At 49.0% G+C, this 18,924-nt stretch overlaps 1 protein-coding gene across 2 annotated transcripts in view; it reads right to left on the reverse strand.

Moving 5' to 3' along the window:
- Positions 1-18,924, reverse strand: part of CACNA1B (calcium voltage-gated channel subunit alpha1 B) — a 209,995-nt gene that overhangs the window by 131,856 nt on the left and 59,215 nt on the right. For both annotated transcript variants that reach the window (XM_070380086.1, XM_070380087.1), the window contains exons 7-10: positions 6,467-6,570; positions 4,133-4,248; positions 3,736-3,792; positions 2,595-2,684 (exon numbers count right to left, since the gene is read on the reverse strand). In XM_070380086.1, the coding sequence (XP_070236187.1) occupies positions 2,595-2,684; positions 3,736-3,792; positions 4,133-4,248; positions 6,467-6,570 (367 nt within the window). The remainder of the gene's footprint in view (positions 1-2,594; positions 2,685-3,735; positions 3,793-4,132; positions 4,249-6,466; positions 6,571-18,924) is intronic.

An 18,924-nucleotide genomic window follows, 5' to 3' on the forward strand; every position in this document is an offset into this window, starting at 1 on the left:
ATATATATTGGTCTCCTATTAACAAACACAAACAACCCAACAGAAAAGCATACAGAGTACATGAAAAGTCACCAACACCCAAATTGAAATGGGAAACAAACACTTAAAAAGAGGTTCAAAATCACTAGTAGTGAGTGAAATGAGAACTACAATTGCCACAAAATACCACCTTATAATCATCAAATTCCCCTCAAACTGGGAAAAGTCGAGAATAGCTGCAACCTCCAGGCAGGACAAGAACATAGGTGCTCCTGCACCAGGGTGAACGTGTGGTCACAGACCCTCTGGACAGCAGCCGCCCTGGAAGGTGCCAGCACACCCTCCCTGCAGCAGCCTGCTCCTGGGACCCAGCCCACGGGGGCAAAAGCTCTGCCGAGCAAAGACAGATGTTTAAGCAGCTGATTACAGGGTAGTGGACACCACACCATGGACACTATGAACCCCACACAGAAGCAAATTCTAATTAGACCAGCTGATCAGGGTGGGGGGGTGTTCCAAGAGGCACTGATGAGAAAATTTTGTATGAAACTATACAGCCAACGAAGGTCCGTCTAGTCACGGCTATGGTTTTTCCAGTGGTCATGCATGGATGTGAGAGCTGGACTGTGAAGAAGGCTGAGCACTGAAGAATTGATGCTTTTGAGCTGTGGTGTTGGAGAAGACTCTTGAGAGTCCCTTGGACTGCAAGGAGATCCAACCAGTCCATTCTGAAGGAGATCAGCCCTGGGTGTTCATTGGAAGGACTGATGCTGAAGCTGAAATTCCAATACTTTGGCCACCTCATGGGAAGAGTTGACTCATTGGAAAAGACCCTGATGCTGGGAGGGATTGGGGGCGGGAGGAGAAGGGGATGACAGAGGATGAGATGGCTGGATGGCATCACTGACTCAATGGATGTGAGTCTGAGTGAACTCCGGGACTTGGTGATGGACAGGGAGGCCTGGCGTGCTGCGATTCATGGGGTCACAAAGAGTCGGACACGACTGAGCGACTGAACTGGAACTGGATATCTGTAATATGAAAAGACCCCAAAAGTCTACAGCATGTATGTGTCCATGTGTGTATGTGTATGTGTGGGGCGGGGCGGGGGGTGGTTTCAGTTCAGTTCAGTCGCTCAGTCGTGTCCGACTCTTTGTGACCCCATGAACCGCAGTACGCCAGGCCTCCCTGTCCATCACCAACTCCCAGAGTCCACCCAAATCCATGTCCATTGAGTCAGTGATGCCATCCAACCATCTCATCCTCTGTCGTCCCCTTCTCCTCCCGCCTTCAGTCTTTCCCAGCATCAGGGTCTTTTCCAATGAGTCGGTTCTTCGCATCGGGTGGCCAGACTATTGGAGCTTCAGCTTCAGCATCAGTCCTTCCAATGAGTATTCAGTATTGATTTCCTTTAGGATGGAGTGGTTGGATCTCCTTGCAATCCAAGGGACTCTCAAGAGTCTTCTCCAACACCACAGTTCAAAAGAATCAATTCCTCGGCACTCAGCTTTCTTTATAGTCCAACTCTCACATCCATACATAACCACTGGAAAAACCAAAGCCTTGACTAGACGGACCTTTGTTGGCAAAGTAATGTCTCTGCTTTTGAATATGCTGTCTAGGTTGGTCATAACTTTCCTTCTAAGGAGTAAGCATCTTTTAATTTCATGGCTGCAGTCACCATCTGCAGTGATTTTGGTGGGTGGGGGCGGTGGCGGGAGGGTGGTATGAGTGTTATCTGAGATGAGCATCTAAAAATGGGAAGGATAAACCCCAAACTATTGACATGGACTTACTGAGGACAGAGAATGTGAAGTATAAATAGATAAACAAATACACAAACGACTTAGACTTCAGTCTTCCAAATGTCACAATGTAACGGGAAGCAGGTCCTTCAACTCAAGTCCACCTGCGACAGCTGGAGAGCAAGGAGGTGCAGCCTGGACCTGGCTTGGTGCCTGTAATGCAAAGCGGTCATTGCCAAGTACACCCCCTCCCCATGCTGCCGAAGGTGGAGGCCCAGGGCCGAGACTTCCTTTGCCACAGAATGCACAACCTCAGGGCATTCAGGGGAAAGGCCCAGGCACTTCAGGCGCTAGGATTCTGGTACCAGGCTAAGAGGACAGGAACTAAAGAGATGAAAGAACCAGGTTTCCCTTTCACTCTTTGAGAAGCAGGAGATGAAGCCAAGGCCTCAGAGGCAGCAGACCCAAGGAATATGGAAGATACACAGAGCTTGCAAGAGAGATAAAAGAAACTTTCGGTCCGTAGAGCAGTGACACACGCAGTCCGCAGCCTCGGGATGTGCCAGAGGTCTCCAGTCCACACAGGACAGCAGAGCCAAGAATAGCCGCGAGCCAGCAGTGTGCTGAACCGAAGGAGCAAGAGGCCAAGAAGAACTCCAGGAGCCGTGCGCGCAGCCCACCTCAGGGCCTGGCCCCAGGAAGACATCTCTGCCCCGGGCGCTGTCCCTCCTGCTGTCTGGCAGACACACGGACCTGGGGCTGGCTGACTGACGCGGGGGTGGGGGACGTGGGGGAGGAAGGGAAGGAGGAGAGCCAGCGTGGCAAGGAGGGAGTGGGTGCGCTCCGCACAGCACACTCCCACAGACTCACCCACAGCACAGAGGTCTGCAAAGCGGTCCTCTCCCTCCTCCGCGTGGATCAGGTCGTTTCGGCTCTTCTTGGTGGCTGCTCTCTTCAACACTGCTTTAAACAAAGGGTGGGCAGACGGCATGAGTGCAGCCCGGCTGGCCGATCTGCTGCAGGGCTGGGCTGTCTCTCAGTTGCCCACTCCCTAATCTCCAGGAACCAGCAGCCTCTCCAGGTCCCCTGTCCTGAAGACAAGGCTGGCAGCAGGAAGGACGATGCCTGGCCCCCATGGCCCCTCTCGGTCCTCAGAGCAAAAGGGACAAGGGATTTTGAAGTCCTGCTTGTCCTTTTCTCCATGATGATGTCCGTAGGGAAGGCCTGGCTACCATGGAGACCAGGAAACTTCCAAGTAGGGAAAGGCCAGGGCTGTAGCCGGCTGCCCCAGCAGCCCGCACTCCAAGGCCAGGTGAGATAAGAGAGATGAGCTCAAGGCTGCGGAGGAACCAGTGAGACCTGCTCAGGCCCCAGATGTGGGCCCCGCGAGACCATGGCAGGCATGGCACCCTGTCTGGTCCTGTCCTGAGCAGCGGGCATGAAGATGGCAGCCTTCCTTCCTGCCACTGGGGCTGTGCTCGGCCCTGTCCCTGCTCTGGGGCCCCACGTTACACTAGGGGTCTTCCAGGGCAAGCTGGGGTCAGCACCATCCTGAGCCCTGGGGTCAGACACAGCTTGGTTTAAAACCGCAGCCTTCTAGAAGCAGTGCGGTCCCACAGAACTTTCTAGGATGATTTGAAACGAGCTGAGGAAGATTGAAGGACTGGATTTTCACTTCTGTTTCACTGTAACAGGGGCACCTGCGAGCTCACCCAGTCACAAGTCTGCCACCATGCTGGACAACATGGCTCTCAGGCTGTGCTGTGAGCACAGGCTCCTGAGACCCCGGGCTGAGCCCACCGCAGGCTCCACCCCCTCTGGTCAAGCCCCTCAGGAGCATCCAGCTGACCGCACGTGCTGCTGACCCACCAGAGCCCGCCTCCGACACGCAGGCACCCGGCAGAGCAGAGGCATCATGCAGCACATGCAGGCGCACACGCGTGCCGCGGCCCCGCGGCCCCGCGGCCCCAAAGCCGAGGCCAGGCAAGGAGCGCCGGCAGCAGCCACCTACCATCCAGAGGGGACTTCTCCTCTGCGTTCTTGTCCTCCTCGGCCAGCATGACCTCCTCTGCGAGCAAGACACAGCCTCAGGCCAGAGCCCTTCCGTGCCCACCCCAGCTAGGGCTCATCCCCCAGAAACACAGCAGAATGGAGGCGAGGCCCTGCCTGCTTGGCCTTCCCACTTTCAGAAGCCACTGTGGCCACGGCTGAGCTCATTCCACTTAGTCAGAGCCCTTGGTGTGTCCCACAGACAGAGTGCCGTGAAGAGGGCCTGGCTTGCTCCCCCCTCACGTGGCCCTCCTGCAAGCAGCCCCCACCCCAGCAGAGCTCGCTCCTGCAGGGCCCTGGAGTGGGGGCAGGGAACCAACAGAGCCCAGGCCAGGAGCGCCACACAGCCCTGTCCTCACCGGCCTTGAAGATCCACTCCAGGTACCCATTGAGCTCCCGCTCGATCTGCTGCTGCCGGCGGAGCTTCAGAAAGGCCCGGCGGTTCTCCACCCGCTCACGCTCCTTGGCAAACTCTCTGTGATGGGCAAAGCCAGGGCAGGAGGCAGATCAGGTGGGTATAATCTCACCTACAGGCCCCACCTGTATAGCCAGAGGCACCAGGAACCAGGAAGAGGCCAGGACAGGGGCAGCGGGCCACAGGCCACCCCTCCCAGCGGCTCCCACCACCCTGGCCTCTGCCCACCTGAGCACTTACAAGGCCCAGGCAAACACTTCCTGCCCAGGCCCCTGCAGTACATAGGAACAGCTCCCCAGTGCCTCGAGAGAGGCTCCGCCACCCCGGCCTAGAGCAGGTTTGGGCGCACACCCTCTGAGTGCGGGGCCCTGTCCTCTGGACAGAGATGTGCAGGGAGCTCATGGACAAGAACCTTCCAGAGGACTGTCACCTTTCTTTTTCGGCTGGTTCAGACCCTCAGCCATGCTAGAAGGAGGGGCAGGGAGGAACCAGATCAGCTCAGGGCAGCCAGAGACAGGGAGACCGTCTAGCGTCATGAGGTCCCTCTGCCGCCCGGAGCCCTCAGCACCTGCCCCACCTCAGCTGAGCTTCTAGGCTCAAAGGGCCAGAAGGAAGCCCTGCACACACACACCACACACACCACACGCGCACACACCTTAGCTCAGGCGCCCAAAGTGCAGGCAGGCGTGCTCCCGGGGCAAAAGAGCATACCTGTTCTCCCTCAGGAGCAGTAGCTTCTGGGCTCGACAGAGGGGCAGGCCCAGCAGGCTGGACTCCTCTCACAGCCCTGGCAATGGAGAGAGCTCGGCTCCGACCAGGATGGACCCCGAGCCTGAGACCACCGTCTATCAGGGTCTGAGCCACCTCAGCCCTGGCCATGAGAGGGGATGGCTCCTTCCTGGACATCTCACCCCGCCCAAGTCCGGACTAAAGAGATGCAGGGCCCCTCACAGTCTCCCCACTGGGCCAGCCCCCTTGGCCACACCTGAGTGCAGAGGCCTGAGGGCAGGACGGGGCGAGACCACACGGCCCGGCTGGCCTGAGAGTCATCAGCAGTGGCTGACCCAGCCACCAGGCACCCACTGCTTGGGGGCGGCTGTGAGCCTCCCCTCCACAGGCTTCTGCCCCTCTGGGAGGAAGGGCTGTGAGTGGAGTGGCTCACAGTGGCTCCAGCCCTGAGCTCCCTGCATCGCAGGCCTCACACTCTCTGCTCCTCCACTCCAGTAGTTCTCTGCCTGCAGGACCCTCCTTGCCAAGCTGGTCCCCCTGCATCTCAATGGAGCTGCCCCTTCCCCAGATCCTCCTCTGAGCCCAGGCCTCCCATGGCTTCCCCATCGCAGCTTAGACTGCAGCCTCCACCTGACGGGGAGCTCCCACCATCCCCGGTACTGCTCCAGGTGGAGAGGCTCAGAAAGGCACGCTAGTGACAATCAGACCCTCACAGGAAGGAGCGAAGTGGGAGCACACATCAGAGCCGAGCAGAGCGCCAGCCCAGACGCTGCCCTCTCGGTGGCGGCACCTTCTCAGACAAGAGGACAGCTGCCCTCTGGGTCCCCCTGGCTCTCCCCAGCCTACCTCAGGACAGGGCAATGGCAACATTCCCCCCCAGCTTTACAGGGATCTGATGCCCAGGTGGGGCAGGGTGGCAGGCCAAGCCAGACACCCTCTAACTCTGTCCACACAGCCTCCTCGGCTCCGGAGAAGGATGGAAGCCCCAGACACCAGCCCTGGTGGTTTCCTGAAGCCAACGGCACTGCTCTGGCCTCAGGCCAGGAGGGCGCGGTGGGCCATAGGTTGCTGTACCTCTCTCCCCAGGAGGGTCAGAGCCCCTTTCTCCAGGAGGGACCCTTGCCCTGAGCCCTCGCTTGTCCTCTCCTTGAGGTCAGCAGGGACAGGTGCCCAGAGAAGAGGGTAAGCCAGGGGTCGGGGCTGGGGCACAGACCCAGGGCTGCTCCATTCCTTCTCCAGTGTCGCAGCCGAGGGGTCTCTGACACCCGGGGCTGCTCCTGCAGAAACCCCACCACGAATCCAGGTGAGAGGCAGCAGCAGCCCCTCCCAACTCAGAGGCCGGGGTGAAGGCCAAGAGCTAGAGGCAAGGAGGCCAGGGGAGAGGTCAGACGGCAGCCCCAGGGCGGGCTGGCTAGAGCTCAGGGCTAGGAACAGCCAACCCAGGCCAGGCCGGGCCCCACCTCCCCCATACCACACAGGCCGCGTCCAGGCCCATCACCCAGCCCTGGCCTGCAAACACAGAGGCGCACGCAGCAGCAAGGCCCCTTACCCTGAGAGCACTCCCAGCACCAGGTTGAGCATGAAGAACGAGCCGATGATAATCAGGGGCAGGAAGTAGAGCCAGTTCCAGGTGTTGCCAGCCGCGTCGTTGGTCTGGAAGCAAGAGCAGACGAGCAGGATGGTGGGCAGGACAGCACCCCGGCTTCTCACACACCAGCAGAGTCAGGCACGGGTGGGGCCAGACAGGAAATCCAGACTACACCTGCCTGTCCTTGCCCCCTCTAGGACTGGGGCCCCCAAAGGACCAAAGAGCTTCGCACTCCTGACCTTCCCAGCAGCACCAAGAAGCCAAGGGCTTCACCCACCGGGTGCCCCACCTGGACACCTCCCCTCCGCTTCCCAGGCTGCTGGACACACCAGGCAGCTTCAGAGACAATCATCCTTTGTGAAGCCCAGGGACCCCAAGGTCCAGGTCCGATCTGTCTCCTGCCACTCCCACAGCACAGCGCACGCAGCCTGGGCCACACCCCATCAACAAGCCCGCAACTCGCTGCTGTTGCCCCCAGGGAGGAGCCGAGCCTGACAGAACCCCGCTCTCAGGCCGGGTCTAAATAAACCGATGCAGAGGGGCTCCCCCCAAGCCTTCTGGCTTTTAGAGCACAGCCCACCAAGGGATAAGGCCCTGTCCATCCAATTCTTTTCCACTGTTGTCGTTTTCAGGGGCCCCTGTAGGCCCCTGACTGGGGAAGACCTCTTTCTCCACACGAATCTGCTGCTGGAAGTGAACCAAGAAGGGTGGGCATTGTGGGCAGGCAAGCACCAGGCCCCTCTGCTCCTCCGCTCAGAGGCAGCTCACGAGCCAAGGGCCAGGCCTGAGCAGCACAGAGGCAGTGGACATGCTGGCCCTGCTCCGAGGCCGGGCTGACGCCCCGGTGCTGCTGCTGAGACTGCTGTCCTCCAGTGTCCGCCAGCCCGGACAGAACTGCAGGCTCTGCCCCTGCAAGTCCTGAGCCCTCCTGCCTGCCTGCCGCCTGTGGCTTCTGACTCCTGGCTGGCCGCCGAGAACCCCGGGCCTTGACCAGAGGAGACACTCAGACATCTGACTTTGCTTGCTGCCCCTATTCGCTGACCAACCTCTGCCAGCTCCAAACAGAACTCCAATCTACAGGCTACAGTGACCGCCAAAGCCGCCAGCTTCCCCGAAGGGCACCCTCAGAGCCAGCTTCCTTCTGGGAAAAGGAGATGTGTGCTGCCACCTCAGCTCCTCCCACCCACTCGGTCAGGGGTTTGGCTCCACGATGTCCCTCTAATGCACCATTTCCGCCGGTAGCCAAAGTACCCTATTCTCATCTCAAGAAGCAAACAAGGACTTGCACTTCTGGGAAGATGAAGCAGACATTCTCTTCCCTGTTTCTCCCACTGAGTACAGTTAATAACCTGAACATTATATCTAGAGCAAATATACATTTCACAGAAGACTCTAAAAAGTGGAGAAAAGAAAGCAGATCAGCTGGGACCTCTGGACACACGATGAGTTCCCAGTGTTTCTGTTTTTTTTCCCCTCGTATATCCCAGACCCTACAAGCTGGAAATGCCAAGAGACACAGACAAAAAATACAGCAACAAAAGCCAGTGTGTGCTCGCTCGCTCGTTCTCTCTCTCTAACCAAAGGGCCAGGGCGGGGGCCACCTAGTAAGACAGACAATGACTGCACTATTCCAGCCAAACAGGGCAGAAAAAACATGATGGCACCTCCACCCCGCTCAGCAAAGACCAAGGAGGAGCTAGACAACACCCTCCCCAGACTGCAACGCAGTAACCAACCTCCCAACACCCCCAAACCATGGACATGTCAGAGAAAGACAAGCAGGGAGGTGGGCATCCCTCCCACAGCCCCCACCCTACCTCTGTGGTATCAGTGGGGGGCCACACAAAGAGCCTGGACCTCCACCCCCAGGCGGCAGTAATGAGACATATTACCCGCTCCCTACTGAGGTGCTGCTGCCAGAGGGGCCCTAGGGGAAAGTCAGACTTTCACCGTCACCCAGGAATGAGGCCACACATGCCCCACCCACGTAATGTGCACGGACCATGTGGAGAGCAGAAACGAGGCGCACCTAACCCTCCCCACCAGGGAAGCACCTAGAGGCACAGCGGGAGGCAGAAGCACCACTCCACCGGCAGAGTGAGACACCCCACAGCGTGCCAGCGCAGGCCATCTGGGGAAACCAGCCTTCTACGCCCACCTTGCAGTAGCAAGGCAGCAACCCCACTTCTCTTGGCAGAAGTCAGAGGAAGCCAGATAAAACAGAGCGTTTAAATAAGATCCAGGGTCTTAGAATATAATGCCGAAAATGTTGAGGTTTCAACTGACACTCATTTGCCAAAACAAGAACCCGGAAGATAACAAATTGAATTAAAAAAAAAAAAAAAAAGAATAGATGGTGTGAAATAAATAAAGAATAAAAAGCAAACAAAAGAATTAGATGCTGTGATGGTTAATTTTATGTGTCAACTTGACTGGGCCATGGGGTGCCCAGATGTCTAGCCAAACATTCTGGATGGTTCTCCAAGTGTGTTTCTGGATGAAATTAACATTTTAATTAATAAAGCAGATAGTTCTCCATAATGTGGTGGGCCTCGTCCAATCAATTCAAGGACATAATAGAACAAAAAACTGACCCTCTCTGAAGTAAGAGAAGATTCTCCAGAAGAGAACACAGACTTTATCTGCACCATCGGCCCTGCTGGCCTCTACTGCTTTCAGAGTGGACTTGCAGCACAGGCTCCCCTGGGTGGCGAGCCTGCCAAGCTACACTTACTGCACATTTGGACCTGAGAGCCTTCATAATCACACAGGCCAGTCCCTAACAGTAGCGATCTTTCTTTCTCTCTGTCTCACACACACACACACACACACACACACGTCTAGTTTGCTGTATCTCTCTGGAGAACCCCCAGAGATCACCAACACTAAGATGACAGATGTATCTGACAAAGGTTTTAAAGCAGCCATTGTAAAAATATGTCAAAGGGTAATTGTATACACATTTGAAACACATGAAAAAAGGAGAAAGTCTCAACAAAGAAATAGTACCATCAAATAAATAAAAGATACAATGAAGAATCAAATGGAAAATTTAGAACTGAAAAATACAATAATCAAAATGAAAATCTCAATGGAAAGGCACCATAAAGACAACAAAGGAAAGAACCAATAGATGGTAAAAGAGAAGAAGAGAAATTACTCAATATAAAAAGAGAAATAGACTGAAAAATCAAACAAGAGATCAGAGCAGAGCCTCAGGAACCTGTGTGACAATGGCGAAACATGTGACATTCATACATCACAGTAGCAGAGCACAGGAGAAAGAAGAGAAAGCAGAACAGTACTCAAAGAAATAATGTTTGAAAAAATCCCCACATTTGGCAAGAGACATAAACCTATAGATTCAAGAAGCTGAGTGAATACCAAACAGAATAAAACCAAAGAAATCCACAAGATATTTCATTGTCAAACCAAGAAAAACTAAGCACGGATTTAAAATCTTCAAAGTGGCAAGAGAAAAACGGCACCTTACTTACGGAGTGAAACAGATTTCTCATCATTAACTATTGAGGCCAGAATGAAGTGCACACTCCTTTCCAGGTGCTCAGAGAAAGAAACCGTCAACAAACACCTACACCCATCAGATATATCCTTCAGGAATGAAGGGAACATCAAGACATTCTCTTAGTAACTGGGAGAATTTTACCCCAGCCTATCTACCCTAAGAGAATGACTAATGAAAATCTCTAAGCAGAAAGGAATGATTTGAAAAGGAATTCTTGACCATTAAGAAGGAAGAAAAAACAATGAAAAGAGTAAAACTAATGGTGGTGGTGGTGGTGGTTTAGTCACTAAGTCATGCCCAACTCTTGCGATTCCATGGACAAAGGAGCCTGGCAGGCAGGCTACAGTCCATGAGATTCTCCAGGCAAGAATACTGGGATGGATTGCCACTTCCTTCTCCAGGGGATCTTCCCAACCCAGGAATGGAACCTGGGTCTCCTGCATTGTAGGCGGATTCTTTACCAACTGAGCTACAAGGGAAGCCCAAAAATAAGGTTAGATGGATTTTATTCGTCCTTTTGAGTTTCCTAAATTATGTATTGACAGTGGAAGCAAAAATTGTAACACACTATGATGTGGTTATAAATATATGCAGAGGAAATGTTTGAGATAATTGTATTATAAATAGGGAGGATAAAGAAATATAAAGAAGATAAGGGGTATATATGTCACTTGAACTGATACTATTATGACACCAGTAGATTAGAATAAGATATCAGTTCAGTTCAGTTCAGTTGCTCAGTCATGTCCGACTCTTTGCAACCCCATGATCTGCAGCACGCCAGGCCTCCCTATCCATCACCAACTCCCAGAGTTCACCCAAACTCATGTCCATCGAGTCGGTGATGCCATCCAGCCATCTCATCCTCTGTCGTCCCCTTCTCCTCCTGCCCCCAATCCCTCCCAGCATCAGAGTCTTTTCCAATGAGTCAACACTTCACATGAGGTGGCCAAAGTACTGGAGTTTCAGCTATAGCATCAGTCCTTCCAAAGAACACCCAAGACTGATCTCCTTTAGGATGGACTGGTTGGATCTCCTTGAAGTCCAAGGGACTCTCAAGAGTCTTCTCCAACACCAAAGCTCAAAAGCATCAATTCTTTGGCACTCAGCTTTCTTCACAGTCCAACTCTCACATCCATACCTGACCACTGGAAAAACCATAGCCTTGACTAGATGGACCTTTGTTGGCAAAGCAATGTCTCTGCTTTTGAATATGCTATCTAGGTTGGTCATAACTTTCCTTCCAAGGAGTAAGCGTCTTTTAATTTCATGGCTGCAGTCACCATCTGCAGTGATTTTGGAGCCCAAAAAATAAAGTCTGACACTGTTTCCACTGTTTCCCCATCTATTTCCCATGAAATGATGAGACCAGATGCCATGATCTTAGTTTTCTGAATGTTGAGTTTTAAGCCAACTTTTTCACTCTCCACTTTCACTTTCATCAAGAGGCTTTTTAGTTCCTCTTCACTTTCTGCCATAAGGGTGGTGTCATCTGCATATCGGAGGTTATTGATATTTCTCCTGGCAATCCTGATTCCAGCTTGTGCTTCTTCCAGCCCAGCATTTCTCATGATGTACTCTGCATATAAGTTAAATAAGCAGGGTGACAATATACAGCCTTGATGTACTCCTTTTCCTATTTGGAACCAGTCTGTTGTTCCATGTCCAGTTCTAATTGTTGCTTCCTGACCTGCATCCAGGTTTCTCAAGAGGCAGGTCATGTGGTCTGGTATTCCCATCTCTTTCAGAATTTTCCAGTTTATTGTGATCCACACAGTCAAAGGCTTTGGCATAGTCAATAAAGCAGAAATAGATGTTTTTCTGGAACTCTCTTCCTTTTTTCATGATCCAGCAGATGTTGGCAATTTGATCTCTGGTTCCTCTACCTTTTCTAAAACCAGCTTGAACATCAGGAAGTTCATGGTTCATGTATTGCTGAAGCCTGGCTTGGAGAATTTTGAGTATTACTTTACTAGCGTGTGAGATGAGTGCAGTTGTGTGGTAGTTTGAGCATTCTTTGGCATTGCCTTTCTTTGGGATTGGAATGAAAACTGACCTTTTACAGTCCTGTGGCCACTACTGAGTTTTCCAAATTTGCTGGCATATTGAGTGCAGCACTTTCACAGCATCATCTTTCAGGATTTGAAATAGCTCAACTGGAGTTCCATCACCTCCACTAGCTTTGTCCGTAGTGATGCTTTCTAAGGCCCACTTGACTTCACATTCCAGGATGACTGGCTCTAGGTGAGTGATCACACCACTGTGATTATCTTGGTCGTCAAGACCTTTTTTGTACAGTTCTTCTGTTTATTCTTGCTGCCTCTTCTTAATATCTTCTGCTTCTGTTAGGTCCATACCATTTCTGTCCTTTATCGAGCCCATCTTTGCATGAAATGTTCCCTTGGTATCTCTGATTTTCTTGAAGAGATCTCAAGTCTTTCCCATAGTTGTTTTCCTCTATTTCTTTGCACTGATCACTGAGGAAGGCTTTCTTTTCTCTCCTTGCTATTCTTTGGAATTCTGCATTCAGATGGGTGTATCTTTCCTTTTCTCCTTTGCTTTTCGCTTCTCTTCTTTTCACAGCTATTTGTAAGGCCTCCCCAGACAGCCATTTTGCTTTTTCGCATTTCTTTTCCATAGGGATGGTCTTGCTCCCTGTCTCCTGTACAACGTCACGAACCTCCGTCCATAGTTCATCAGGCACTCTGTTTATCGTAGAGTAAGATTAGAGCAACTACTAAAAGAGCAGAGATCCACTTAAGAACAGCTAGATAAATGAAAGTGGAATTTCTTTTCCAAGAAGGCAGGAAAAAGAAAACAAACAAAAAGCCAAAACAAACAGCAAACAAAAAATAAATAAATAAAATGGCAGATGTGAGCTTTAACATATCAATAATTACATTATATGTTAATGGTTTGGATATACGAATTAAAAGACAAAGATTAGCCACTGAATCTAAAAACATGACCCAACTATGTTTTGTCTACAAGAAATTCATTTCAAATATAAAATTTAGGCAGGTAGCTCAGCTGGTAAATAATCCACCTGCAATACAGGAGACCCCGGTTCGATTCCTGGGTCAGGAAGATCCTCTGGAGAAGAGATAGGCTATCCACTCCAGGGTTCTTGGGCTTCCCTGGTGGCTCAGATGGTAAAGAATTCACCTACAATGCGGGAGAGCCAACCTGGGTTCAATCCCTGGGCTGGGAAGATTCCCTGGAGAAGGGAACAGCTACCCACTCCTGGCCTGGAGAATCCCATGGACAGAGGAGCCTGGCAGGCTACAGTCCATGGGGTTGCAGAGTTGGACATGACTGAGCGACTTTCACATGATAGATAGGCAGGTTGAAAGTGAAACATGGAAAAAGAAACATCATATAAACATGTATCAAATGAAACCTGTAGTGGCTATATTAATATTAGATAAAGGAGACATTAGAACAAAAAAATTTCTCCAGAGACACAGGAACATGTACAGGTTTCCCTGCAGTCTGAAGGCAGTGCATTCCTATGAAGCTTTCCTAAGCCACAGTGGGGCACAGCGAAGAAACAGTCGACCACCACAGGACACGTGTGCTAACAGACGCAGAGAGTAAACGGAGACAAAGCGCAGATGAAGCTCTCCTAAGCCACAGTGGGGCACAGCGAAGAAACAATCAATCACCACAGGCCATGTGCTAACAGACACAGAGAATAAACGGAGACAAAGCGCAGATGCTCCCAGACACGACGGAGTCATGGCCTGTCTGATGCTGAGGTGCTCGTGTAGTGCCCAGGGGTGAGCTTGGCAGTGCCACTCTTGCTGCTTGGGGGCACACTGCCACCATAATAGCTTGCTGTGAAACAAATGCTGAGTACTATCGTCTCTTTTCACCTTGTTTCATAAAAGCATAAATCCTCCACGGGTTTCTTTTGGTTAGTGGGAACAAGTACTAATATAGGTCTTTCATAAAACTGAAGTGGCATTAAGAGAACTTTCGAAAATTGGGGGCATATTATAATGATAAAACGATCGATTCATCAGGAAGACACAGCGACTCTAAATGTGTAGATGCCAAGAAAGGAACCATAACACACGTGAAGCAAAAACCGACGGAACTGAAAGGAGAAACGGACAAACGCACGATTCCAGTGGGAACTTCAGCACCTCTCTCTCAGACATTGATAAGGCAACTAGACAGGAAGTCAGCAAGGACAGAAGAGAACTCACCACCAACCAACAGGATTTAACTGGCATTTATACACACAGCTCACAATAACATTTTACAAACATTCTTTTCAAGTGTACCCGACACATATGTGAAGACAGACCATATCCTGAGCCATAAAACAAGTCTCAATAAACTTAAAAGAATTGAAACTTTTTTCCAATTTAGTATATTCTCTAACCCTAATAAAATCAAACAAGAGACAAATAAGAGAAAGATGATAGGAAACTCTCCAAACACAAAGGAAACAAACAGTTCTAAATAATGTATCGAAGAGGAATTCTCAAGGAAATTATAAAATATTGAACTGAATGAAAATGAAAATATAAGACATCAAATTTGAATGACATGGCTAAAGCAATTGTAAGAAGGAATTTATATTACTAAACACTTTACAAAAGAAGGAAAAGTCTCAAATCAATAATCTAAGCTTCCACCTGAAGCATTTAGAAAAGGAGGTACAAAACAAACCCAAATCAAGTAGAAGAAAGTAAACAACAAAGCTAAAAACAGAAAGCAACAAAGTTGAAAATACAAACAATAGAGAAAATCAATTTTTGAAAAAGTTTGCTCTTTGAAAACACAGTCAAATTGACATACCTCTGGCAATACTGACCAAGAAAAAGAGAAGATATAAATTATCAATATCAATAATGAAACAGGGTACCACACTACAGACCCAAGAAACATTAAAAGGATAATTAAGGAATACTACAGACAACTCTAAATGCATTAGGCCACATGGATGAAATAGATTAATTTTTCCAAAAACACAAATTACTACAACTCACCCAATATAAAATATAGTCCAATAACTATTAAGGAAAGTTATATTGTGATTTTAAAACTTCCCCTACAAAAGGACAGACATATTGATCAATGAAATAGAATTGATGATCTAGAAATAAACCCTTATATTTATGATGTAAATTTTTTTAAAAATAAATATGCCAAGGCAATTCAGTGGGGAAAGTATACTCTTTCCAACAAATGGTGCTGGGACAAGTAGCTATCCACAGACAAAAAAATTAAATTGGACCCTACCACACACCAAAAATGAAGTCAAAATGGATCATAGACCTAAATATATGAGCCAAAACTATAAAACACAGGAGTAAATTTGCATGACTTTGGATTAGGTAAAGGATGCTTAGATATGACACCAAACGTGCAGAGGAAAACAGGGAAATTGGACTTCATCAAAATAAAAATCTTTTTTACTTCAAATAACACCATCAGAATAGTGAAAAGATACTTCATGAAGTGTGAGAAAATATTTGCAAATCATCTGAAATATCTGGTAAGGGTCCAGTGTTCATAATGTATAAAGAAATCTTACAGGTCAATAGTAAAATGACAACCTAATCTTTAAGTGGGCAAAGGATCTGAATACATATTTCTCTAAAGAAGATATAAAATGGTATATAATCATGTAAAAGATGCTCAACATCATAAGTCATTAGGAAAATACAAATCAAAGCTAAAATGAAACCACTTCACTTCATGGTTGGCCGGTTAAATTTAAAAATAAATTTTATAGTATGATTAAAATTAAAAAGATAGACAAGTGTTGGTGATGTGTATGCGTGTGCTCAGTCACTCAGTCATGTCTGACTCTTTGCAGCTCCATGAGCTACAGCCCACCAGGCTCCTCTGCCCATGGCATTTTCCAGGCAAGAGCACTGGAGTGGGGTGTCATTCCCACTCCAAGGGATCTTCCCAGCCCAGGGACGGAGCCCTCACCTCCTGCATCGACAGGCAGACCCTTCGCTACTAGTGCCCCCCGGGCAGCCCAAGGGCTGCTGAGGGTGTGGACAGCCTGGGACACTGTGCACTCCTGGTGGGGGTGACAGCCTGGGACACTGTGCACTCCTGGTGGGGGTGACAGCCTGGGACACTGTGCACTCCTGGTGGGGGTGACAGCCTGGGACACTGTGCACTCCTGGTGGGTGTAAAACGTCGCAGCCGCTTTGGAAGCCAGTCTGGCAGTTCTTCAAAAGGTTAAATACGAGTTACCACGTGACCCGGAAGTCCCACTCCTAGGTGCATGTAAGAGAAATGAAAACATTCCACACAAAACTTTGTACACAAATGTCCATAGCAACATTATTGACAACGTAAAGCAGTGGAAACAACCCAAAACGTGCAACGATGAAACACAAACACAAGTGGGTACAGCCACACAAAGGAATCGTCTTTGATAATAAAAACAATGAACTGCTGATACTTGCTATAACATGGAGGGACCTTAAAAACACAAAATTCCACATCTCGTAGGAGTCCATTTGTATGAAATGTCTGGAATAGACTAATATAAAGAGACAGAATATATTAGTGTTTGCCAGACGCTAGGGGAATGGAGGAATGGGAAGTGACTACTAATAAATACAGGGTTTCTTTTTTAGTTGATGAAAATCTTCAAAAATTAGTGATGATGCTAGTTGCACAATCTTGTGAATATACAAAATGCACTGAACCATTCACCACTTTGATGAATTTTATAGTAGTTGAATAAAAATAAAATCATTATTTGAAAAAATAAAAATAAATCTCTAGGCCCAGAAGCTCCAATACTTTGGCCACCTGATGTGAACAGCTGATTCATTGGAAAAGACCCTGATGCTGGAAAAGACAGAAGGCAGAAGGAGAAGAGGGAGACAAAGGGTGAGATGGCTGGATGGCATCACCGATGCAATGGGCATTAACTTGGGCAAACTCCGGAAGATGGTGAGGGCCAGAGAAACCTGGCATGCAGCAGGCCACGGGGCTGGGAAGAGTCGGACTCAACCAGGTGACTGAACAACGGTGACAACAGGCCCAGATTACGGAATTCTGCCAAGCGTGGTTTTCTTTCTGCAATCTTTTTTATATATTATTTTTAATTGTAGGATAATTACAATATCGTGATGGTTTTTGCCATACATCAACAAGAAACGGCCATAGGTATACACATGTCCCCTCCCTCTTATAACCCCTACCACCACCCTTCCCTCCCAACCTTCGAGGTTGTCACAAAGCATCATCTCCGGGTTCCCCGCATCACACAGCAAACTCCTGCCAGCTATCTATTTTACATACGGTTTTTAAAAATTAACACCACTTATATGCAATCTCTTCTAGGAAAATAGAACAGGAAGAATTACTTCCCAGTTCACTTTATAAAACTTGTATTATCCTTATTTAAAAAAAAAAAAAAAGAACAGACAAAAGTAGAAGAAAGAAAGAAAAGTAAGTATGATCAAAAGTCATCATCAGTATAGATACAGGAAATGATGTGACAGTCAAGGGCTTATACAAACAGCTCCACAATAAAAAAACAAACAGCCCAGTCAAAAATGGGCAAAAGACCTCAACAGACATTTCTCCAAGGAAGACATTTAAATGGCCAGTAGGCTTATGAGAAGAAGCTCGTCATCACTAATCATCAGACAAATGCAAATCAAACTACAACGAGCTGCCACCTCATGCCAGCAGCGTGGCCGTCACTGAGAAGTCTAGAAATGACAAATGTTGGAGAGGGCATGGAAAAAAGGGAGCCTTCCTTCACTGTTGGTGAGAATGTCAGTTAGTACAGCCACTAGGGAAAACAATAAGGAGGTTCCTCAGAAAACTAAAAATAGAATCACCGTAAGATCCAGCAATCCCACTCCTGGGCATACATCCAGACGAAACTCTAATTCAAAAGGATACACACACCTGGATGCTCACAGAAGCACTATTTACAGCAGCCAAACATGGAAACAGCCTAGATGCCCAACAACAGATGAAGGGATAAAGAAGAAGCGGTGCATACATATACAGTGGAACGCCGCTCAGCCATAAGAAGAACGAATAATGCATTTGCAGCAACACAAATGGACCTAGAGTTTGTCATACTAAGTGGAGTAAGTCAGAAAGACGAAAACAAGTATCATACGATACCACGTACCTGTGGGATCTAAAATATGGAACACATGAACCTATCTACCAGATAGAGACCTCTGTAAGAAAACTGAAGATACCAAGGGAACATTTCATGCAAAGATGGGCACAATAAAGTGCAAAAATGGCAAGGACCTAACAGGAACAGAAGAGATGAAGAAGATGTGGCAAGAATACACAGAAGAACTGTCCAGAAAAGCTCTTAATGTCCCAGATAGCCACAATGGTGGGATCACTGACCTAGCACCAGACGTCCTGGAGTGTCAAGTCAAGAGGGCCTTAGGAAGCATTGCTACGAAGAAAGATAGTGGAGGTGGTTCAGCTGGACGAGTGGAGTAGTTCAGCTGGATGCAGCTGAGCTACTTCAAATCCTAAAAGATGTTGCTGTGAAAGTGCTGCACTCAATATGCCAGCAAATTTGGAAAACTCAGCAGAGGCCACAGGACTAGAAAAGGTCAGTTTTCATTCCAATCCCAAAGAAGGGCAATGCCAAGGGCAATGCCAAAGAATGCTCAAACCACCGCACAATCGCACTCTTCTCACATGCTAGATTATGCTCAAAATTCTCCAAGCCAGGCTTCAGCCAACAAAGGTGTAGTGCTTTTTTGCCAACAAAGGTCCGTCTAGTCAAAGCTATGGTTTTTCCAGTAGTCATGTATGGACGTGAGAGTTGGACCATAAAGAAAGCTGAGCACCAAAGAACTGATGCTTTTGAACTGTGGTGTTGAGAAGACTCTTGAGAGTCCCTTGGACTGCAAAGAGA

This window comes from Bos mutus, chromosome 11 (genome assembly GCF_027580195.1).
Source record: "Bos mutus isolate GX-2022 chromosome 11, NWIPB_WYAK_1.1, whole genome shotgun sequence".
NCBI classification, from domain to species: domain Eukaryota; kingdom Metazoa; phylum Chordata; class Mammalia; order Artiodactyla; family Bovidae; genus Bos; species Bos mutus.